This window comes from Dermacentor albipictus, chromosome 3 (genome assembly GCF_038994185.2).
Source record: "Dermacentor albipictus isolate Rhodes 1998 colony chromosome 3, USDA_Dalb.pri_finalv2, whole genome shotgun sequence".
In the NCBI taxonomy this organism is placed as follows: Eukaryota; Metazoa; Arthropoda; class Arachnida; order Ixodida; family Ixodidae; genus Dermacentor; species Dermacentor albipictus.
The window spans coordinates 9,411,747-9,436,137 of NC_091823.1; the positions used below are offsets into that span (position 1 = coordinate 9,411,747).

General features: G+C 43.3%; 3 protein-coding genes and 1 long non-coding RNA gene across 11 annotated transcripts in view; 1 reads left to right on the forward strand and 3 right to left on the reverse strand.

Annotated features, from left to right (window-relative positions):
• Positions 1-449, reverse strand: part of LOC135919552 (transmembrane protein 272-like) — a 36,922-nt gene extending 36,473 nt beyond the window's left edge. For 2 of the 5 annotated variants that reach the window (XM_070535066.1, XM_065453456.2), the window contains exon 1: positions 294-449. In XM_070535066.1, the coding sequence (XP_070391167.1) occupies positions 294-332 (39 nt within the window). In that variant the 5' untranslated portion in view covers positions 333-449. The other 3 variants (XM_065453457.2, XM_065453459.2, XM_065453455.2) reach the window with 3 other exon arrangements.
• A 2,034-nt stretch (positions 450-2,483) lies between these two features.
• LOC139057119 (uncharacterized) lies at positions 2,484-2,915 on the forward strand. The gene has a single exon (XM_070534892.1). It carries the CDS (start codon positions 2,484-2,486, stop codon positions 2,913-2,915), a length of 432 nt encoding a protein of 143 aa, XP_070390993.1.
• A 2,503-nt stretch (positions 2,916-5,418) lies between these two features.
• On the reverse strand, positions 5,419-10,476 carry LOC135919524 (uncharacterized). Of its 3 annotated transcripts, XR_011513008.1 has the most exons (6): positions 9,852-10,476; positions 9,352-9,429; positions 6,467-6,543; positions 6,309-6,400; positions 6,084-6,244; positions 5,419-5,691 (listed from the first exon to the last, which is right to left on the reverse strand). It is a non-coding gene; the product is annotated as an uncharacterized lncRNA (long non-coding RNA). The 3 variants fall into 3 exon arrangements; XR_011513007.1 differs by lacking the exon at positions 9,852-10,476 and having other exon boundaries at positions 9,352-9,797; XR_010569988.2 differs by lacking the exon at positions 9,852-10,476 and having other exon boundaries at positions 6,186-6,244; positions 9,352-9,792.
• A 5,276-nt stretch (positions 10,477-15,752) lies between these two features.
• LOC135919521 (phospholipid-transporting ATPase VA-like) overlaps positions 15,753-24,391 on the reverse strand; it is a 190,303-nt gene continuing 181,664 nt past the window's right edge. For both annotated transcript variants that reach the window (XM_065453401.2, XM_065453400.2), the window contains 5 exons: positions 23,929-24,129; positions 23,074-23,154; positions 21,877-21,981; positions 19,389-19,576; positions 15,753-18,673 (listed from right to left, as the gene is read on the reverse strand). In XM_065453401.2, the coding sequence (XP_065309473.2) occupies positions 18,382-18,673; positions 19,389-19,576; positions 21,877-21,981; positions 23,074-23,154; positions 23,929-24,129 (867 nt within the window). In that variant the 3' untranslated portion in view covers positions 15,753-18,381. The remainder of the gene's footprint in view (positions 18,674-19,388; positions 19,577-21,876; positions 21,982-23,073; positions 23,155-23,928; positions 24,130-24,391) is intronic.

Genomic DNA, 24,391 nt, shown 5'->3' on the forward strand with positions numbered 1-24,391 from the left:
GATCGAAACAAGCGAATATAGGCACTGAAGCAGTACGATAGCATAAAGCCGTATTAAGCGCTCTCGTACCGAGTTTTTTACAAGTGATGAATACAAACATGGATAAAACGAAAACACAACGATGTAGCATCCAAGGCGATGGGCGTACCACTTGGAGCAGTTCAATTTAAGAAAGCTTTCTTGGACACTAGGCAGACCTAAACGCGACAGCGTGAAAACATTAAGGCGGGTTTAAGAACGGTAACGATGTGTGTATAGGCGTTCAAACAGGCCAAGTTTCATGTGGCGCTCACAGTTTCGCTGCACAGAGGACGAGTATCACCGCACGCCATACTTGTTTACAGCCATCATGCTTTCCTGCACACAAGAGTTCGTCTGACGAGACGTTCATTTGAGGGATCGCCAGCTGTTTCTGCGCAGGCGCGAGTAAGAGCGGGAGCGAGAGTTACTGCGGGGGAGGTTTTTTAGCGCTAGTTGTAAGCGTTTGTCCCTTTTGGCGATCGCTGTGTCGGACAGACTCGAGCTGAGTCAGTCGTGGCGGATCATAGCTTTCTCGCGCCTTACGGCGTTGTACCTTGCAAGTAACATCACAGATATATGTTCCTGTGGGAGCAGTAGCGACCGTAGTACAGCACGGGCAGCATATATTGAAAATCTAGAAGGCGCCAGCAACCGCGGTTGAGCGCAAGCATGAAAGGCCGCCGGTGACGACTCGGCACAGGCGCGAGAAAGTCTGTCTGACGCACTTTCAGAGGCAATTTAGTTCTGACTGGTGTTGCAGAAGTCGCGGGGCGCGGTAGTGCTGAACTTAGCGTCGCAATTAAGTAGGCGGCTGGACGTAGTTATATATATTTATTCAATCGTGTTTTTTACGTGTCATTATTTCGCATTATTGGCGGCGACGACTCCAGGACACCAAAGCGGAACGGGGACGCGAAAGCTACAACCCGGACTGGTCCGGTTGGTGCTCGGCGAGGCCTGCGCGTGCCAGGGTTATATAAGATCGGCTGCCCGCTATCGCGGATAGCCAATTTCTTATGCGAACACCCCCTGGCACACTTCGGCCTCCGCGGCCCCAACCCACGTGCCGCCCTGCTTCCAGCCTTGATCCCCCACACCTTGGATGCCCTGAAAATCCTGCGCCGCCTGGTTTATTAAGCTCAGGTGATCCCGCGAGGCCTCCGTTCGGGGGTTACATGTGCCCTCCTGTAGCAGTGCTTGCAAAAAATGCAATCTAACGTCGCGACGAAAAGAAGAGGCCCGTGACACTAGTCAGAACCTTGCCCCTTCAAACACAGCGATCACCATATGGGACGTCCGTGCCCACTGCCTCACCGCGCGGGCAGCCAGCGGCGGAGCGTAAACAAACTCGACCGAGCTCCGCTATGCCGGCTTGTCTAGGGGACAAATGCCTACAAGACGCGCTAAGAAACCTCCTCCAGCGCCTAGGCAGAGTCATATAGAGAAGTGGTTCTTGAAGGGATAAGGAAAGGTTGACGCTATTTTCTGCAGCCCTTGCGGGAGCACGGCTCAGCGTCAACAGGGGTGGGGGATAGTGGGAGCAAAGGAGATAACTAGAGGGGTTAAAGTGTCGCCATGGCAGCGGCTGAGCAGTCCGGCAGGAAGGGCCCAGTGGGTCCGGTAGGAATGGTAATCTGGTGAAAGGCCAGGGGGCGGTGATCCAGCAGGAGCCAGATGGTTGGGGCACCTCGAGTAGCCTCGAGTTGTTTAGACAGCCGTGAGGCTATCCGTCTTTGCAGAAAATCCTCGAGTCTCGCCGAGACCCCCGACGAGTCGAGGTACTCGACGACACCTAGGAGGGCTGGTAGTCATATCATAGGTGCTCCGTGGCCATATCATAGTCATATCATGGTCATATAAAAAAAAAGCATAGAATAAAGTGAGCAAAAGCCCCCAGATTTTCTCTCTCACGCTCTTACTCGCGCCTGCGCACAAACGGCTGGCGATCCCTCAAATGAATGTCTCGTAACCGCTACCACAGTGGCCATATTCAGTAATGATGATTTGTTTTTATTTTGCTAACGCTATCTCTCAATTACGTACTTTAGCGCTGTCCTATCCCCTCCCTTGTCCGTGTTTTTTGGCACCGTTTTAAATATGAATGATCCGTACCAACTAGCTGGCACCCAAACCCTTCTGAGCATGCGTCTGAGTATTTTAGTTCACAACGCCACCACTACTGTTATTTCCGTAAGGTACAGTCATGGTATGGTACAGTTTCCCTTCTGTGATAGCACCATCCTTTATTCTATGCTTCGTCATAGCGCGTGAAACTTCTAAACGCAGTTATGGTACTATTTGCACACGCGTTAGGCAAGCGCTTTGGCAGTGCGGGTTCTCCAGCGGCTTCATGGAGGCAAGTGGCCCTGCATGGTCTATCTCGAGCGTCTGTTGGTTGTCGTCTGCTCTCAAGCTATGGTAGAGGAACTTTGACGCACGTGGACGAACAAGGCGGTGCACGGATGGTTGATGTTGCGGAAAAACCGGAGTCAGTGCGGACAGCAACTGCATCTGGGCGTGTCCTGCTGGGAAAGCACGTCTATGAACTTGTGAAATCCAACAATATGAAGAAAGGCGACGTTCTGACCGTTGCCCAGATTGCGGGAATCGCTGCAGCTAAACAGACATCCCAGCTGATTCCGCTGTGTCACCCATTGGCCCTGACCAAAGTAGACGTGAAGTTGACACTTTTGGAAAACACCTACGAAGTGCTTGTCGAAAGTTATGCCAAATGCACGGGAAAAACTGGCGTCGAAATGGAGGCACTGAGCGCCGTGACTGTCGCCGCTCTAACCGTCTACGATATGTGCAAAGCGGTCAGCCGAGAATTGAAAATAACTGATGTTCAACTGATCTCAAAGACTGGCGGGACGCGAGGAGATTACCATCATTGACAGCTCCTATATTTCGCCGTAAACATTGAGCTATAACCGTTATATCCTTGAACAAGTTTGTGTGCCACCTATCTAGCTTGGTACCGTCGCGATCAGTTCTTGCACGTAAAATATTCCCGAATTATGCTAGGGTTGTCGGCTACTCGTAGCTGCTAGCTTTTTTTTTCTTTCACTTAATAAAGCAGAACCAATTTTGCTATCGGATGTCTTGCGCTTGCCGCACAGGCTCACACATTCGGCGGCTAGAGCAAAACACTACAGCGTTTCAGGTGCAACATTGGATTTTCATACTAGGAAACTCTATGATGCCCGACAATTGCTGCAAGTTTGTACAGGGACGTGAATTTTTGGCTCAATCAAAAGAATATTCTGTGTTTACCGTTGCACGCTGTTCCTGCTGAAATTACGCAGAAATATTGCACCTTTGAGTCTACGGCGTTCAGTGTACACTTCGCACCGTTAACTGCTCGAGTTTCAAGAGGAACATGAATGCCCACATACAGGATCTAGATGGCTATACCGACAACGGGAAGTCAATGCTAGATCTTTGTGAGCAACATAACCTCGTTATCGTGAATACAGGGCCCAAGTGTGAAGGGCAGATAACTTGGTAAGTGGGAAACCAGCAATCGACCATTGATTACTGTCTGATGACAGAAGTAATTCATGTTAAGTTGAGAGATATGGTCGTTGACGAGGAAGGATATAGCAGCATAGGGAGTGACCATAAACGCATCATTTTGAAAATGGGATATGTAGTTGGGGAAGAGAGCAAGGAGTGCAAAATGGCAGGTCCAAATTTGAACGCTGAACAAATAACAAATATAGTCGCAAGAGTTGAGGAAGAACTTGGCAAATGGCCAAGTAAAGAGTGGGAATATAGTGAGCGTCCAAGTGTAATAACGACAGAAATATGGCAAAAGACACATGTTCATTGTAAAAGAAAAAAGAAACTGAAAAGGTGGTGGAACAGGGAGATACGAGAAGCAATTGCTAAATGACAAAGCCTACCGAGAGCACAGGCAAGCAAAGGAAGCGCAGTTGCCGCAGGATGAAGTGGCCAGTAAATGGGATTAAATATGCCGGGAAAAAAAGTCTATGGGTTCAAATACTGATTCAAGCAAAGATAAAAGGTGAAAGTGAACGTTGGTTGTCAGAAATACGTGACAAAAAGGCCGATCCAATATTTTGGAACCCCATAAGGTTATTAGGCAGGAAGTCAACAACAATACAACAACATATCCTAGATGAAGATGGAAACAAACAAAGGGGAAGTGGCAATAAATTGCATCCAAAAAATAACAGCTGAATCTTTCCAAGGCAATGACGAGGTTTTATTTGAAGAAAAAAAGAGCATGAAAAAGAACCAGATGGAAAAGGAGCTGGTGCGGACAAATTTCAACTGGAAGAAAGCCGAAGAGAAAATTTCTAAGCGGACAGCCACAGGGCTAGATGAGGTTCCCGTTAGGCTGATTAATAAACTAGGACCAATAAGTACGGAAGCTCTGGTGAAAGCAGTGGAAAAAACCTTAAAAGATAGAATATACCAGACAGTTGGCGACAAAGTAGAATAAATTTATAAATGTAAGGGGGACAAAGATAGAATTCACTTGTATAGACTGTTGGCTATTACATCGGTAATATACAGATTAGCAATGCAGGCAATCAAATTAAAGCTGCAAGCATGGACAGAGATAATGGCATTTTGGGAGAACTTCAGAATGGCTTCAGAATAAGAAGGCATTTGGATGATAACTTATTTGTTCTTACTCAGTATATTGAAATATCAAGAGTAGAAACCAGACTGTTATATGTGGCCTTTTTAGAGATTGCGGGAGCCTATGACAACGTAGACTGCAACATTTTGTGGGATATTCTGGAAGGGGAAGGCTTAGGCGACGATTGTCTACCCAAGCAGCAGAAAGTTCCCATTACAAAATCGGCCCGACGTCCCTGGCCAACTGAAAAACAATTAACCCGACCTCGACACCCGATGGAGGGCCGGCATTGGAGATTGACACTGGCCTCACGTCTAGCGACCATTGGCAAGTGACTCTGCATCCAACGTGGCCGAGTGCGCACTGCACACGGGCTGACTACAACCCAACATTTCATAAGCTTCAGTTTGCCGTTGGCCATCGGTTGCGTGCGGACGTTTTTTTTTTTTTCTTAATATTTTATTACATTAAAAAACACAAAATTTTTCTTTTTGCTGCGTGTTACGTTTTCAGGCCAACAATATAGTTTATTGGAGGCGTTAAACTCTCACTCACAATTAATACACTCACATGTGAAACATAATTAAAGACGAATAAAGGGAAAATGAGACATCCACCTGATCGTAGCAATTGCTACAAAGGTGGATGTCTCATTTTCCCTTTATTCATTACTTCTCTCCTCCTTGCGGGTTTCCGCAGAACTACTACGTCATAGTTAAACACCTTCAATTATTCTCTGTACCTATTAGTTAAGTACGTGACAAGCAACAAAACAAACACGTGAGGGCAATGTTTCCTTTTTTGAGGTGTTTTATTTTGCAACCATAAAATACATTAATTTTTTCGTGCAGCAGTCTTAACAATTTGCAAGTAGTCTTTGTTCCCTGAAATAGTATGATTACTAAAGGACAGTGCTGGTCCACTGTGAGACTTTCCCATGCTGCCCGGGAGGCTCTTCTTCAGCTGTTTCCATACTCTTGGCTCTGAACGGTACAGTATCCGGCATTTCTCTGTCCCCGTCGAGAGCGAAGTTTGGGTAGTTACAGTGCTTATAGAAACTGAAACAAATGAACAAACAAACAAATAATATAATAATGAATAACTCTGAACCACGTAGATGATTTAGTGGACGTTTTCACATTCGTGTGCAAGAAATCTCAATCTTGGCACAGTCACAGACAAAATAATTATTTCGTCGTTGCACATACATGTAATAGACATATACGATGCATCTTCAGTGAATATTAGTGCGTTCAACTTCTGCGACGTAAAAAAAAAAAACCAGGCAGCGCAATAGATGAATGCGACAATACATGGTTGCACAAGCAAAATAGCATGCAGACTGCCACGCAATAAGTATAAAGGTTTACATCACATCGAGACTGTAGTGACAAAATATTACACGTAAACTACGAAAATGCGACAACAGAACAATTGAGGAACAACTTACATATCGGTTGTCCGCAATGTTCCATGTACGTGTCATTTTGTCTGATGCTCCTATCTACTCTAGTCCACATCCGGAAAAGTTCCACACACAATCCATTCTTACCTGCAATGCACCAGATGTATATTGCACAGTACTGGGTATTTACAGTTTTGTTTTTCCATCTGTGGGAACAAAGCGGCTTCGAATTATTACTTTTCCGCAATGACAACCAGACAAGCGTCTTACCTGATTTCATCCCGAATGGTGATAACAGTTCGGAGCGTAGCAGGTTATTCGCACACTATGCTTCAATTTAAGTCGTGTCGTTCCAGTGTTTCCTAGAAAAAAATAAAGAAAAATGCATCACGCTTACAAGACAAAAAATTTATATAAAAAATATGTACCTGAAAGTACGTCTCGCATTTCCTTGTCCCAACTCTCGCACGATTGATCCGTTCTCATATAAAGCTCTTGTTTTTTTCTTCCCGTCAGAAAAAACAAACACAAAAAACAAAGAGTTCATACGTCGCAAAACCACTTCCGTAATACAAAGCGAGGTTTGTTCACTTGACAAAGGCGGACACGTACTACACAACGTGAAATTAAAATGCCACTTACGAGTACGCATATTTTGCACGGCGAGACACGGCAGCTCCACTCCATGGAAAGGGCTTGCGTTCTTCTTGCCCATGTTACTTTGCGTAGTTTGCGTTTATATGCACAGTCAATGATAACAGAAATGCGCCAACTAGTCTAGTAAGCTGTGGAGACGCAAAACGAGCTGGCGTCCAGAGCTAGCATTTGGCAGGGACTGGTCCCCCTGCCGCCCTGCCTGCATTCCTGCGAGCAGGCGGCGTTGCGCCTGACGAAGAAAAATAGATAGCAAAGAAAGCCCCGCTTCGGTTTCTCGCCCCGTCCTCGCTGGTGGGAGCTGATGCTGATGGAGGGAATCGCCCGTCCCTGCTTTCCAAGAACTTTTTATTCCTTCTGGGAGAGGGAGTTGCGACAGCGCAAGATGACCGCGGTTCTCCACACTTTTCTTTTTTTCATCTTTTTTTTTCAGGCACTGCCTATGAGCGCACCACTGTTTCCTTCTTAGTGTGTGTGTTGTGTGCGTGCGTGCATATGTAACGAAAATCTGATGTCTAGATATTGCAGGGATTGGTAGCTCTATGCGAATATGTATATAGCTTATGTATATAATAATTTTCACCTCTTCAATGCGTCAAACAGTACTTTGGGTGCTATGCATGTTACCATGTAGGTTGTTTTTCTTTGTGAATATTGTCAAAATATTCTATAATCTTGTTTGTTTTCTTTTGTTCTTGCTCATTATTGTATAACTGTTATTACACCGTGCAATTACCTTTGTTTTAAAAGTCTTTCTGTGAAGCTGCTGGCAAGAGAAAGGGGGCTGCAGCTTTGTCAAGCTGTATCTGACAGCTTTTTCTGCACCTCCACTGTCTGTACCTTTACAAGGCAGAAATAAATCATGTGAATTTTAATAAACATTCATCTTCAATGCATCGCGTCTAATAAACATTCATCTTCAATGCATCGCGCCTAATAAACATTAATCTTCAATGCATTGTGTCTGTGTGCATAGAGTTCGATATGTGCATGCATGCATGCACACTCAATTTGCCTTCCAGGGAGCTTTGCATGAAAATGGTACATGTGCCTCACAGGAGACCGAGCTTGAAGAATCACTCATGATGTACCATAAATTTATTAATTCTCAACTGCTTGATTGTTGAACATCATTAGTTCATTGAGCAAAGGTTGGAATAATTTGACCTAACTTTAGTTCTTCCCAGTCAAATACACGTCGACAGAAGAAATGCTCCATTTGTATGACTGACATTGATTGGCATGCAACCTTAATTATTCTTAGACAAACTCACAATTGCCACAAAAATTTTATATTGTGACATCTCTTGGCTTCGTATAATCACTTCTTTCACACTTCCCAGTGAAAACATCCAACCGAAATGTTTTTCTAGAACTGTAAAATCCGAAAGTCTGATGATTTTTGCTGTGATGCGACAGGGCCGTTTACTATTAACATGCTGTTCGCAAACAACTTTGCTTGACTCTTTCCACTGTGCAAATAACTATTACGAGAACTGTCTAATGCAACAAGTTGATTAAAATTTGTTCCTCGTTAAATAGTTATTGATAGTACAGCTAGACAAAAGGAAAGCAAGAACGAATAATGTAATAGTGTTAAAAACATATCCATTTTCGAAGTATTGAAATCTTGTGATTTTTCGTAAAGGAAATATACTACTTCTGTGGTATCTCTACTTCCTCTGACTTGCGCACTGGTCTCCACATACTAGTGCTCTCATAATAGTGGTTGTTGCATGCGCACCTGCATATATAGCGAGAATAAATTTGATTCTGATTTCATAATCCAGTCTAATTACTAGAGTTCGATCAGTCCAGAACAAAACACAGAACCATCCTATAGCCGGAAGTTGATCTAACTGCCACATGAACTGTCGCTAACGTCTGTATGTGACGGTTGCTGTTTTCCGTGTGACGAACCGCCTTCATCGCTTTTGTATAGCTGGTCTATATTCCGTCAATATATTCGTCCATGAACATTTCTTACACAAAAATTTAAAAAATAATTGCTGCCTCTCACTTTTTCTTCAAAGCACTGCGCAGCTTGTCGGAACACACCGACGCTTGTGAACACGTGGTGTAAATGCTCAATTTCAAAGTAAAGTGTTGTTCTTGCCTGAATCACTGTTGAAGACTTTTCGCGCCACGTTTCTTTATTATGCTCGCTTTTCTTGTGACCGATGACTAAACATTAAATTTGGTGGCGTTTGCAAGACAAAGCTGCATCTACACAGCTTCTTGAATATACGAATCGGCTCAGCAGCTGTCGAACAGTGTGCATGGTCCCATGTGACACGTCACTAAGGAACCAATTAAACACTTACCGTAGGTGTATGCACGTAAATGGCGCAACCACGAATATAACATGAGAGGAGACTTTCGGTCTCCGAAAAAAATAAAAAATATTTCCCTATATATATATATATATATATATATATATATGTTTACGCGAAGTGATGCCGCAAGGAAATGAGAAATGACGCATAAAAGCGGGTGCTCGCAAGGCGCAATTTATTCCTCATTACTGTGAACTGCCGTTGAAAAATACAGTGAAAGGAGGAGTGCCTGCACAATTAATTGTTCTTACTGCCAACTTCTTTCCCACCGTTGACGAGAACGGTTTCTGCTATTCAACAGGCAGCACTTCAGAAATACGTACCCGTAATAGAATCGAACACGGCAAAGCCTTCACGCCGTGTTTCACCGGTTGACTTCAAAGGCCGCTCGCTTGACGCGCCTGCACATCACCGCCGATTGTCTTGTACGAGGCTTCAATTAATACACCGCATAGTCACATTGATGTGGCACTGGGAATGTTTTAAATTGGGAGGATAAAGGCGCCACGAAATGCACAGCGGCAACTCCCAGTTCGCGCGCTCTTGCGCACGGTGAAATGCCAGCGCTAGATAAAGTAAAGGAAGAATGCGACACGCTACGTTCATGTCATGAACCTAAATATAATGGGAGGTGCGTTTCGATGTCGGAAATTTCGGGGAAAAAAACTCGCTATATTTGTGCAAGTGCGTATCTCTCGTGTGTCGCCTCTTCTCTGGCTTGCATGCTCTCACTCTGCACAACCTAGGAACAGCTCCTTTTATAGTATTGTTATTTTATTGTTGTTTTGTTTTTGTATAAGGTAAACAACAATAGTCAGCTTACGCCAGCATCGAGGCACTCCAGCGACGTCTCTGTGTGTGGTTGTTTACCGTGGTTGTTTCACGGCCTATAGGGGGCGCCACCTTAAATCCAACATGGCTGTCCGAGAGATTAAGAACTAGAGCAGTCGGTGCAGTGCTGCGGTCGTCTAGCTCAGTGGCATGTTGTTTCGCGTCGTCATTCTGAAATGCCTCTTCAATTTACATGCCCGCTGTTGTTAGCCTGCGTAATGGCTCATATTGGGCGAGCAGAACCCGGGATTCGAAGGCAGCTTCGCTGATCATCTTGTGTGTTGCGGCATAAAAGCGTGCACGTCGACGTCTGTGACTGTTGAAGGCCTTTGCATAAAAACTTCGCGACTTCGAAGCAAGCCACATGAGCTGTGGTTTCAGTTTTACCGCGACAGTGTTATTAAGAGAAGTGACCGTGCTTTTTATTTGCTATTCTATTAATTTGACCTCTTTGAGTGGGTACCATGAACTTTTATACGGTGTGGTGCTCTCTGCAAGTTGTTACTTAGACCGCTTGAATAAGCCGCCGTGTCGAGAAAAAAAAAACCTTCCTGGTGTCGCGCGACCGAAGTCATTTACATCGACGGCGTGAAAAGCAGCCCTAAAACAGCGTTTTGTGTGCGAAAATTTCTTGTCTAGTTATCGCTGCCTGTGTTCACAAAGCTGTATGTTGAATGTCAGAAGTAAACAAAAAACCATATCTCACTGCTTTCGCGAGCTAATACGATAACCGCTCACCCTTGCAATTTGGTTATTGCGCTTTATGCGTGCTGTGCAAGCTACAGTCTTACGGTAGTTTTACAGCCTGCGTGAGTCCTACCGCGTCTTGCCTATAGACAGATCAAGCGATACATTGCCGACATTTACTGGTCCGCGGTAATGCTCGCTTCATTCTTCCAGTTATCTTTATAAAATAATATACACGCAGATCAGCTGAGGGTTCGCTACGCAAACACTGCACAGTAGTTTAACGCTTGTTGGACTAGGATTTGTTACTTTACGAGTGCAGTCATGCGCACCTGTGCACACGTTGCAACCGCGCATCGAAGTGGCAGACGAGGTACGAATTCCAGGTCCCTCTACGCCTGCGTCACTTTGCTTCGATGCACAAATGAGAAACTCGTCTCTCTGTTCGAAAATGGTGGAATGTCAAGCCGGCGTTGCACAGCACGAATGTATGAACGAGAACAAGAAATTTTGAACCAGGTACAAGGCTTCAGGGAGAATGCGCTCCAACGTAGCCGCAAGGGCATGAGTGGCAAGAACGCAAGCATCAATCATCCTACAACATATATGAGTTAAAATTCCGCGTTATTTCTTTCCCTGCACATAATATAGTGCTATGTCTGCGTCTTTATGGGCGTGCGTCTATTCGTGATTTCAAGTGCTCGGAATTGTCACTCATCTGTCGTATTCCAAAAAAAAAAAAGTCCTCCGGCATGAAGTGCGCACTGCAAACCTTCATCGCTTCTGTGAAACCTTTGTCGATCCGCAGCTTAATAATCAATTTCTTCTTCATGGACGCAGCCGGTGGGAATGAGTGAAGGCTCACATCACCAACCGCATAACTACCGCTCGGCACCCATTGCGGCACGCAGCAAATACGGTTACTGCTATGTTTGCTCATTCTGAGCATGTTAAGTGTCCTTCAGGATCCCACGGGAGCTTTGAACGCGTTAAAACACCAACCAAAGGGAAGGAAAAGCGTAGACAACACCAATACGCTACACGAACGGGCGGCAGCCAGCGGCGAGTATAATCTTTCGATTATTTCCGGCCGCCGCCGCATGACGGCGCCACCGTACGTGAAAGTTGCGATGGTACGAGCTACAACGCACGACAGCTTTACCACTCACATTCGCGTTGTAGCTCATATTGAGCGCGGTAGTCCGTCATAGCGCCCACATATGAACCAGAAAACATTCTAATGCGGAACCCGAAAGTTCGATCATAATAAACAGCTTTTTTCCTTCGTATATATGCCAGAAGACTGGACATCTTTCATATATAAAATATCCACAATGATACTTCCGACGGATGTGATTTCGTATACTGAGGCAGAAAGAACACGAGTGAGTCGGATATTCTAATGACGAAGCTTTTTTTTTTTTTTTTTACGTGGGAGCTGTTGGTGCCTGCATGCAGCGCGCAGTCTGCCATATGGGAAGGGGTGCCATTGTCCAGACGGCCCTTCGTCTTGCACAAGGGCGAATATAAAAACACTATATGTGAAAACATATAAAGTTGACAGCAGCTTTGATGGACAAGGAAAAAAGAAACCTGTATAATATTGACTATTGTAAGCCAAGTTTCAGACAGATATTTATAAGTATATTAGGTAAAGCTGTATAGGTAAAACTATACTGATTAAAAAAAAGTATTCCAATTAGTCTGTACATTTATTGCGACGCATTATAGTGCATGCACCCACATTAATTATTCCACATGCAAGTGCTTTTGTGGTGCTGCCTTAGGCGTGTTTCTGAATTTCTCATCTTGGACTCAGATAGATCGCACCATTTATTTAAAATTTGCTGACGACAGACACCACTGGCTTCTCGGCCGCAAGCGCAGCGTACAACTCCAGAAGATGTCACCCAGCTGCAGAGACTAGTTGAAAACATGGAGGGAAAAGAAGAACGGTCGAAAAGTTTCTCGTGCTTCTCCGCCTGCCTTCCCTAGTGGTGCGAATTTTTTCTTTTCTTTTTGTCTTCTTTCCCCAACTAGCTCGATACTGTGGTTACCCGGCCAAGCTACCTGGCCTTGCGCTCGCTTCTCCCCTATTGGCCGCATTCTTCCCCACCTCTGGACTGTTTTTCTTTACTTCTATTTTATTTTCTCTTAGCCAGAGTCGTCAGAGGCTATATCAGCTTGTTGTTGGAAGTAGGCATGTGCGTTTGCTCTAACAAGCTTTAAAAGAATGTATCCTTTACATTGCTTGTTCGTTAACACTCAAATTTCGCAATGAGGTCGCATTCTTTCTTCTTGTGTTTTTCACAGAGTGTTTAATTAGTATTTCTGCTTGCCATGGTTCATGCAAAAAGGCACCTCCAGCCCAGCTGAACCGGACCGGCTGCGAATGAATTAGTTTAACAGCAATCCAAAGTGTTTTATCAATGTGGACAAACAAAAAATGTGGCCTTTTAGCGAAACGCGAGTTGAAACCATGAGCAAACTCATTAAAAATGAAAAAGTCCAGAGTCGCAGTCTGGGGCTTCTGCAGTCTGCATCAGCTGTGGCAGCATGCAAAATGCTTGTTATTAAGGTAGTTATATACTTGGTGCAATACACTTTATGCTATCTAACAAAAAAATATGTGGATTCAAAATTCAATCAGCAACTAAAGCCGGCCCGATGCATTTTCAGCTTGTTGCACCGACGAGCGTTTGGTGCGCTCGGCGCCCAGTCATGTTCCGACGGAGGCCCAGCCTGTGTGGCTGGCCGCGTGCTGATGTAGCTGGAAGTAGACGTCGGGCCGACTGTTTTCGGAAGGCAGGTGGCCAGTGAAGCCGGCTTCCTACTAGTATTTCTCAACAATCTGCCAAGGATCGACAGTCGGCTAGGGTTGCTTGGGTACAGCTTTTGAGAGAGATTTACCTAGAAAATACCGTTTGCGTTGAATGGGAAGGGATGAGGAGCGAGGAGAAAGTTAATACCAACAAGGAACTGAGGCAGGGGTGCCCTTTAATCCCCACTGTTGTTTATGATGGACATGGTGAGGATGGGGAGGGCACTAGAAGTAATATCGGGTCTAATCTCTCGTACAAACAGGCAGGTACAGTAGTAGAGCAGCAGCTTCCAGGTTTATTTTATGCGGACGACATTGTGTTGCTAGCTAACAAGCAAAGTGATTCGCAACGTCTGGCTAATATCTGTAGACAGGAAGGCAAGAATTTAAGTTTGAAATTTAGCATTAGAAAATCAAGTTTTAAGGTATTCAATGAAAACAGTGAACAGATAGTGGCAATACAGGGCCAGGAAATGCTTCGGGTAAAAGAATATAAATATCTTGGCATATGGATAAACGAAGGCAACAGATATATTGAACACAGGAAAAAAACTATAACAATAAAGGGGAAGAGAAATGCAGCCATAATGAAGGACAGAGTGCTATGGGTATACAACGAGTACAAGGTGCTCCGGGGCATGTGAGAAGATGTAATGGTACTAGGACTTACATTTGGAAATGTGGTTGTTCGCTTGAAATCAGGGGTACAATCAGGGCTCGATGGCAACCAAAGGTCAGTGGGACGTCTAGCATTGGGCCCTCACGGGGGGGACTACAAATGAAGCTGTGCAGGGTGATATGGGCTGGACAAGTTTTGAAGTGAGGGAAGCTCACAGTAAAATTGATTATGAAGAACGGCTGTGGAATATGGAAGAAAATAAATGGGCTGGGAGAGTGTTCAGGTATCTGTACAGAAAAAACATTAATTCAGAGGGGAGGAAAAGAAATAGGAAGCTTACCAGCAAGTATGTGGCCTGTAGGGTGAACAACACGACAACAAAGAACGTCAAGCAGAGAGTCAGAGAGGCTGAAATGATCTCATGGGTGGCGGCAATGGAAAAGAAACCTGCCATGAGCAACTACTTAAGAAAAAAAAGGAAATTGGGGAAGAAATAATTTATAACGCAAAGAGAAACTCGTTACTTTTCGAAGTGAGATCAGGATGCCTCAAAATGCACTTATAAAGCGTGATGTAAGAAGGAAGAAGAAGCATGTGCTTGCTGTGGTAAAGCTAGGGAAACGATGAAGCATGTTTTATTAGAATGTGAAAATATCTGCCCAGCAGTCCATTTAGGCACCACTGGACTGCCGAAGCCCTTGGGTTCAGCGAGAGCAGGGGGAAAGTAAGCACGTTCGCAGTAGCGTTTAGTAAGAGGCGACTGGAAGATTGGTGGAAGTAGAGGAAAAAAAATGGAGACATACAAAAACAAAGTTAACAATAGGGGGGTCAGAAAATTTGGTTATGGGAATTCATCGTGCATAGTTTTTTTTCTTCTTAACCAAGGCAGGACATTAGGCAGTATAATAGCAAGAGCTTGGCAGCGCAACCCACCACCCCATTCCGAACGGAATGCTCGTAATATCCATCCATTCATCAAAGTGCGAAACCGGCTGGTACGTCAGTGTGACTTCACGGACTTCAAAGTTTTTTTTTTTTTTTGCCATTATGGCTTGGTAAAGGTTTTTGAAACTTGCATCTATACCAGTAAAATGTTAACCATGCTCGAGCAGACACCATCAAAATCCATGATGTCACCACAAGCAGGTGTGGAAACTTCGAGTGTCATCACCCGTCTCTCGTTGCATCTTTTCTGACTTAACAAGCATTTGCGGGTATTGTAGAATGGTAATGTACAAATACAACTAAATTTTTCTTTCTTTTTAGTGTCCCTTTAAACAAATAAATTTGAACTTCTGCTCTGTTTGTTCTGAAATTTTGAAACACTATATATTTCGGTTCGTATCGTTAAATATAAAGCTTACCATGGTCGCAATTGTGTGGTCAATTCATGAAGAAGAAGAAGAAAAAAAGAAAACCTGCGTTGTATGAACAGTAGTCAGCTAATGGTTCATGGTCATTTTTATCTTCTTGTGCATGGTCGTGGACTGGTCTTGCCGCCTGTCGCCAAACAAATCAGTGGGGCCAGCATCTATTCAACTACTTTCAACAAAATGTACACCTTTGCCAGATGGTGTTTCATCAAACCCTGGTCATCATTACCTTTTTACAATACAATTAACTACAATACATTAAAATTACAATACAATACATTACAATACATCACTAACCTTTTTTCTGCATGTTCCAATATTCATGGGGGAAAATGGAGGGGGGGGGGGAGTCATGAGCATAGCTTCCTTTCCATTGGTGTAGCACAAACAAAGTGACACAACGTACTGTGAATGTTTATTCTTGCAATGAGGAGTCGCTTGATTTCAACAACAGTAAGTGTTCCGACAGGCACTGTTTCATAACCTTTCCTGTAGTCTGAAAAAGTGTGCATAGCATGGGTACCCACATGCGCAGTGCTGCAGACAAGCGTTCGTTAATTATCACATTTGATGGCCGCTGTCGATGTGCCACAATTAGAAAAAGTGGAAGCGCCAGACCCTGCTGCAGACGCATAAAGAAACACCTCTTCCAGAAGAGGTCAATGAAAAACACAAGTATTTACATGGCTGACAAGCATTTGTTCTATGTACAAAATGTACATTGTGCTTGAAAAGAGGCAGTCACATTATGATTCCAACGGGTGACTCGACCTTATATAAATAGTTCTGTGCAATTACCATTAATAATCAGAGGCAAAAAAAAGAATGATGTGATGTGTGTCACTCAGACAAAACAATCATTACAATGACTTCTGCTACTTTACTGCATGGGCTACCTGCTGAAGTCATGCACAAAATAAGAAACTTGTTGACGTTCTGGTGGGAAACAATGGAAACAGTATTTTCTAAGTGTAAAAACATCGACACTTCTTCAAATGCACCAAACATCATGCATAAGCATAAAGAAAGAGGAAGAAAGGACAGATAAAGCATTCATTCAGAATGTGCCAACAGATTTCATTCTGAACTACAGGCAGGCAACATACATATTGCTCGAAAACTGCATGAAAGAGGTTTAAAAATGTCTCACCAGAATCACTCTATTACTCTCAACTCAGCGTTTTGGAGATGGTAAAGGTGTCCAGTTTGCCTTAATTTTTTTTCTTTTTTACTATATTGTCACTGGCCTTGAAGGTAGCTAGGTGTGGCTGAAATTGTAGTCCAAATGCTTAAGAGGTTTCACGCACTAGAACGGTCCTACAACGAACAGGCACCAGGACATCATGGTAATGGTCTTGTTGCACAAGTAACATTCATGTCTCACCTTTCAGCAATCATCAGCACCTCAAAGAAGATTTTCCTTCTAGCAAGGAGGTCTGAGACGGCATGTTCTCGATATGGAACTTGGGAAAATGGCAAGCAAGATTGAGCGACGAAGTACCAATGCCCACAAAAAAAAAGCAACCTTCCAAAAAAACTGGAATGTTATGTAAGATCTGCACCTCAACATTAAGAGGGAACTGTTTTGTTCACTGACATAAGTACACCCACACTGCCTCAGTATGAAAGACAAGTTCCTCAACAATTATTGAAAAAAAAAAAAATTCAACGTAAATATGATGATGATGTGACGTGGCGATGCCGTTTTCAATTCTGAAGAGTGACTGTTGGCCCCAGTATAAATGTAAGCTCAGAAGGCATCCAATTAAGGCAAGGCACACAGGCATGCACAAACACACACACACTGCACAGCATACAACTCATTGTCTGCAAATGCTGCAAACAATACAGAAATGCATTAGTAGTAACCATTAGGGTGACAAAAACTGGCAGCCACACATCAAAAAGTAAAGTCATGGCACTTCAGCTGTCTCCAACTGCCACTTGAACCACTTTCATGGTGTAACGATGAAAATATGACTAGTGTGACTGCATGTGCAAGCTATGCAGCACTTCTGTGAACTGCACAATGATGGCAGTGATTTCTCGCAGACTTACTCCTGCATTTTAAAGTGCAGACTTATTCAGTGCAGACTAAAATGTAAATGAAATTAACATAAAACACAGTGATCTTTCCAACTTATTTCATACAGCAACAAATGCCTGCAACAAAGCACACACAAGCTTTGTTATCTAAAGTGTTTGCTACATCAGAGATAATTTCAGTGTCCTCAGTGCTTCACATGCGGACATTTCCTTGTATAGAAAACAAGGCTCTCAAATGTTGGTTGTGCTAACACATTGGGCACCACATGCTTAACTCGTGATGTGAATGACTTAACTAACATACTTCTCTAATGAATGTTGCCTAAAAAAATTTTTGATAGATGGATTGGTTGATGTAAAAATGATGTACAAATGTCAATGCTTTACCATTTGTAAAACAGTTTTTTTTTAATACATAACATTCAAACCTTAGATTTCTCTATTGTAGATGCTGCAAAACACTCATCACAGGGGCTGATGAAAAATACATCAAACTGGCATAACACGCCCTGCACTATGTCATTTTACTATCGTGTACAATTTCCGTCACATGAAATTTAAGACCTAATTTGGGAGTAAAATGTCTAAGTAACCATTGTAGCCGTTACAATTATATAAGCCATATTGTCGTTTGTAATGGCATGTGGTCAAAAACAAAGTACTATAAGTTGTCCGTGTTGCGTCCCATAACAACTCCTTATGGACTGTGGAAACGGCTGGAAAATGCAGGTTTGCACGTAAGTAGTGCTGGCACTCATGAGATACAGCAAGAAAGGCACACCTATGTGCACAAAATGCCTCCAAGCACAAAATACTTGGCTCCCAATTTTTGTGCAATGTCCTAGCATCAGTGCTGTCGTATAAATCTATTCACAATAAATAAAACAGAAGGCACATGGAGCCTACAGACAGCAGAAAATGCCCGTCTGTCTGAAAAACAATATGACATAACCCTAGCTATACACCTTTCTCGCTGCTATACGGGCAATCCAGCCCTGATGTCTTCGGCAGACGACGTAGGACGTGCCGAGAGGCAGTGCGATGAGGCCAGTGTTGACGTAGTTGGTGCTGATGATGCCACGGATGGCAAGTCGTCTGAAGGAAGCCGGCACGCTGACTGAAACACCACTGAAACACCTCGAGAATTCCTCGACCATGACACTGAGCCACGTGTGGAGTCACGTGACCTTTTGCGTGTTCTCTCTTCAATCAGTGTAAGCATAACATCTCCTGGGGTCAGGCTTGTCTGCAAGGCTCTCACCACGAACCTGCAAGCAAAATGCACACACATAATGCACACACAAAAGCAACATGTTTCTGAGAAAACGATACTTTTTTTCTCTACTTTTTTGGAAGATGACTTGTGATATAAGTTCTTCACGTCAAACCTCTGACACCGTCGTTTCGGTAGGAATTCTAGTATTAATTTGCACACATCCTTTGCATCGAAAATCAACATTGCCATGTTTTATTCTTCTGAAGTCAAAAGGATGCGTTAGCTCTTACTCTCCTATTCAAAGTCAACACAAGGCAGTGTCTTATCAGTTGTGGTGGACACAGTCATGACACTTCTGACAAGTTATGAGCAAAAGTAGTATTTCATAACAACATAGCACACACTGTTTGCTTATAAGATTTGCACTCGCAAGAATTTAGAAAAGATAAGAAGTCTACCACATACTAATTTCCCCGTGAATATTATTCTATTTACTTGAGACGCATTGTTAATGAGGGTGCGCATTGGCAAAGCAAAGTGAGTTTGCTGATTACACTCACTGGTGGGAGTGCTCTGTAGAAGGTTAAGTTAAATAGATGCATTTATTTTAGCAGCTTCTTTAAAACTTAATAACAACTGCCCTAAACTAAGGTTAACCATGTGACTGCCTGTAAATGGCACTAATAACAAGGGACGCTCTCTCTGAATAGCATCACATCTGCCTCTGTGACAGGGGTATTATCTGAGTGGATGGAAGCAGCTCTCACCTGGGCAGGCAGCTGATAACTGGAATGAGCAAGAGGCACAACCAGAACGGGGCAGTGGACATGGCATGTTGCATGACCCAGTATGGGTTCTGGAGGGTGGGGGAGTCATAGCACACGCTGTTGTACAGAAGGGCGAATCCGAAGTAGACAAAGAAGCTGGCCACTATAGACATGCCATGCATCAGGGTCTGGAAAGATGTCAGGAAAGATACTTGCAGGTGCCAGCCAAATGGAACAAGAAACTTAAAACGTATAGGCACAAATGGTGCAAAACAAACAAGGACAAATAGACACCCACGCAATTGCACTTGTGCTTTACGTATAATATTTTCTTTTTTCTGTTCTCATTTATTTGACGCCACTGCATCTATACCGAGTGCACAGTTTTGTGCCTTCTGGTGCAGGTGAGGTAGAACATATCTTTATGCAAAACAAAGAGCTCCGTTAACTAAACTGAGGGAAAGAATGCTCAATAAAGAAGTGCCATGCATGGCCAAATTCTGAGCTGATAATTAGTCTGAGAATTTCGTGAATCAACACATGTGGTCACATGTGCATACAAGGGCAATAAGAATTGTAGCACTAGCTGTAACAAGTATTACGGTCAATTAACAGTCTGATGTCTCCCCTTAATACAGACCACAAAGGACAAGTGGAGAGAAGTAACTACAACAGGCATGAACCTTTTCAAGCATTTTCTGAACTGCAATTTGACTAGGCCCATGAGTGATAGGAAGCCTGTGTCGTGCTAATTTGGGTGTGTTGGTGGATACTTGCTTGAAGTGGCATTTACAACAAGACATAAAGCAAGTGACAAACACTACAGTCACTCGTGTTTACCATCTGTTTCATGCCCTGTCCTTAACAAAGTCTAGAACGACAGAAAGTTAGCTAGCTGGCAGGGATTCATGTCAGAAAAAGTTAGGTGTGTAGACATATATGGACAAGAATTTTTGTTCGTTTCCTCTTGTGTCCATGTCTGCAACTTTTTCGAACGTGAACAAAGTCGAGTTAATTCATTTTCAACATGCGCTGCGTAGTATAATACTGCAATCATATGCTGCGATATCCAAAAGGTGTTCTAAAGGCTCGTACAAGCCAAGAGACAGCGCAAGCAAAGTGAAACTGATGCTTCGTGACTGTGTGTTACAAAAAGCTTTGTTAGTGCTCTGTGGCAGTGTAGTAAAGTCCATTGATTTTGGCTGCCATCTACTGACTTACCAATAAATGGCATAATCTATTGAAGCTTCTTCTGGTAAAATGCATGTACATTCACTTTTAAAGCTTCACTACGACAGCAGAAGTAGGTTTTTAAATTATCAGTTCACATTAATTCACTTCAAAATTCACTTAAAAAGCTTGAGATGTGCCATTTTTGTAACACGAAACAATAAATAAGCTTTTGCTTGTGAACGGAATGATAGCTTGTCACCTGTAGCAGATAGTAGATGTAGCACCTGTAGCACATAAAATGAGACTAAACTTACTTTTTCTCAAACTGCCTGAAGTGTGGCACCATTGATCTTAGTGCAACATAACGGAACACACATGATTTCCATGCATTTATGCTGTCTTTGTGCACAAAACATTTTTAAGGTCTTGGAAGGCTTGGTTACTTTTGAATTCAATGTAGTCATTGGCTATTGATAGTAATACTATTATAAAAGGGCACTAATGTAAAACAACAAATCGATTTAAACTGATAAGGCATTCTTTGAAAACTCTGTTGTCAATGAATGCATGATAGTAGTTCGATTATTATAAAAGAAAATGAAGCTGAAAGTTTCATTTTTTGAATTTCGCGCTGAAATCCCAGTGCAGGTATGTCAGTGAAATGTTACGGATTTCAAGGTAGTTTAAGTTCACGAAACTTGTCATATCCAGTCTTTGTCTCCTTTAGAACACGATGTAGTCAATCTTCACCACTAAAGTATTATCTGGGTCCTAGCAGACGCTGTCAAAATCCTTTACGTCACAGTGAGCTAGTGTGGGAACTACAAGGCGGCGTTGCCACTCATCTTTCATGTTTTTCATTTTTTTCTGGCTTACCAAGCATCTTCTCAGTGGTAGGAGTGGTGTGTTTGGTATTGTGGGAGAGTAATTTACTGATACAGAAGAAATAATTTTTCTCTTTAGTGTCCCTTTATCTAGCCTGAAGAGGAGACTCCATATTCACTACGACTCGGAGAGCTGGAACAGAAATGTTGAGCTGACAATGCTGCCCATCTTTTCTTTTTGCATCATTCCTAGCTTACAAAGCCTCCGCTTATGGTAAAACTGACCCATTTTGTTTACTCCAGACAAGAGATATATTAATCAAATCATGAACTCTATTGATCAAATTTAACTTAGTATGTACTTATATTTAGTGTGCCTTTAGGTGCACCTAGCACCATAACACTTTTTTTTTCATTTTTTTTTTCAAACAGACATGCAGCTCATGTAACAGTGCCACACATTCGCTTTAACTCAGGAACGGTCCTCTCACCCAAGACTTGCACTCAATGGCAACGTGCAGCATCTGGACACAGAAGCATGCGGTGCATATGGTGGTCCCAAACTCCCAGATGTCCACATCGCTGTCATAGTACACCTTCCGACGTTGTTGTTTTTGCAGTGCACATGTGATAGTGAATGAGGGGAGGGAGGTGGGGGAGGGGGAAGAAATCGGGGAAAGGGAGGTGAAGGAGATGAGAGGTGCAGGGGGTGGGAAGGGAAAGCATGAGGGCGGGGAGGAGGGACAACCAAAGGAAAAGCATGTCAACTAAAGAAGGCTCTCTACTGTGAGATCTCTGTCACTGCAGCAAAATTAATGGGGGCTGAGGCAGCGGAAACAAAACAAAGAGAAGCAAAGATAAATGCACTGCATTAGAAGTCCCAAGCGAAAGCGGTATAGTGGTAATGTTGGCCTGCCTTTAGCAATCATGGATGGGTGAAGACGCATACATGCAGAAAAGGCATACACTCGTAGATAGATTGACTGTTTCTTTAAGCCACACTTCTTGTGTTGGCAGGTTCCAAGACACAGGTTAGAAAAAATGGCACATTCTAACCTACAGTTCCCAAAATATAATGTTCCACTATATGTTAGGGCATTACTAAGTTAAAGGTTTACATTCTAGAGCTAAAATTGTGAAAGGAAACAATTTTACCACCTAAGTTGTGCATCATATGTGATCATTTTTCCTGCCCAACCTTAACACATTTGCCAACCAGTGGTTCAGTAAGAAATATTGAAGTATACGAGCAAGAACTGCACGTATAACATAGTTTATTTTGCTGCGAAAGCTGTCGTAACAGTAATACAGGCTAATTTTTCCTTTTATTTTATTTATACTGTTTGCATAACACAATTACCCTAAATGTGCTTTATTCTACTGAATATACTTGTGCTTATAAGGAAAACTGGCGAATTGAGGCTACGCATAACAATACCAAAAGAGCATCAAAATGCCTCTGTAACTAATCTGCAATGGCAAAAGATAAGGAAGAACTAGCTGAGCAAGGAAGTAATTGCAGCTAGGGCAAAACTACAGCCATGAGAGGGTTCTTAGACAAACAGAATGAGAAAAAGATGGGACAAGAGTAGTTAATTGGAACATGGTGAAAGATGGCACAGCCAAATAAGTTTGCCAATGCTGTGCTCTTTGAAAACATGCAGGAGTCAGCAAATCTCTATACTCACAAAAAATGGCACAAAGAAGATGATAATGCTCTGGTACAATGCATCAAGCATGTTGACCCAGAACGAGTACTTGGTGTATGTCTGAAAGAAAATGAGTGACAGATCAGTGAGCAAGAAATGGGAAGAAAGTATGCTGTTTCGCATTCCAGCCTAGAATCAACTACTCTGAACACCATACAACAGACAACGATTTCAGTTAATTATTTGTCTAGTGAACCACACCACAAGAGACACAATATCCATGACCTCCAGTGTTATCTACCATAGCATGATATCTAGTTCCTTAGAATGTTTGATTTGCTGTCGTAAGAGCAAAAGGAATTGTTCAGGCCACAATAGCCCCGAAGTTAGGCTTAAAGATACTTGTTATTTGCAATTAAGAAACAATCATTCATGTGGCTCAAACCACAGTACTAGTATATCACTTGACAGTGGCATAGGCCATCACTCAAGCAATCATTACATTCCCAAATGTGCCTCGATTTGGCACTCTTCCTCAATTCCAGTGTTGACAGCAGTGTTGTATAGTGCGTTTGTAAGCATGTGTGTGGGTGACGTAGAGTGAAGGAGTATTGTGTTGCTGCAGGCTTGCCTAGCATTGCGAAGCTGATCTGGGCAGATTCCTCACCTTCCACTACTACTCATGAGCTAAGAAGCAGGAGAAATACCACCTGCCAAAGAAACACATGTCCCTCTGAGCAACTGCAGGCACTGACAATTTTCTGCAAGGAAAACTTGGCTATTAGAAAAGTTACTATGCATGTCCAAATGTTGTATTCTCCTGTCAGTACAGTTATCTCAGGGCTGCCAAACCTATATGCACGGTTAGTCCAGTTCTAGTGTGAAGCTACCCACTTTGGACTTTCGGCCTGGCGTATAAAGGGCTGGCCTCTTGAGCAGGAGGTGGGCAGGGCAGTCCTGGTCATAGATGCCCAGGATGAGCGGAGGCAGCGAGGTGAACAGCACATTGTACAGCATCAGATAAAGCTGGTCAATCATGACTGCTCCTGTGAAGCCACAATACAGCTGGTACCAGAAGAGGATGAAGATGAATGCCTGCAATAAGGACAAGGCCAACTGTGAGACAGCCAGACAGCTGCAATCACAATTCTATCATTGTGGCAAGCTAGCGCTTGTGCTTACTTGGCTGAATGATTGACTGGGTTGCACATCCCAAAGCTACATGCGAGCTGGCCTTGAATAAGGGTACGGACACACTGGCGGCAAGACACGCGCGGCACGGAGGCCGCCGCGGAGTCACGTGACAGCGCTGATCTCGCCTTGTCTCGAACTGCGCGAGCATAGGCACGATATCGCG

Excerpts from the sequence above, each read along its gene's own strand:
- LOC139057119 (XM_070534892.1), top strand. The coding sequence starts at position 2,484 with ATGGTTGATGTTGCGGAAAAACCGGAGTCAGTGCGGACAGCAACTGCA.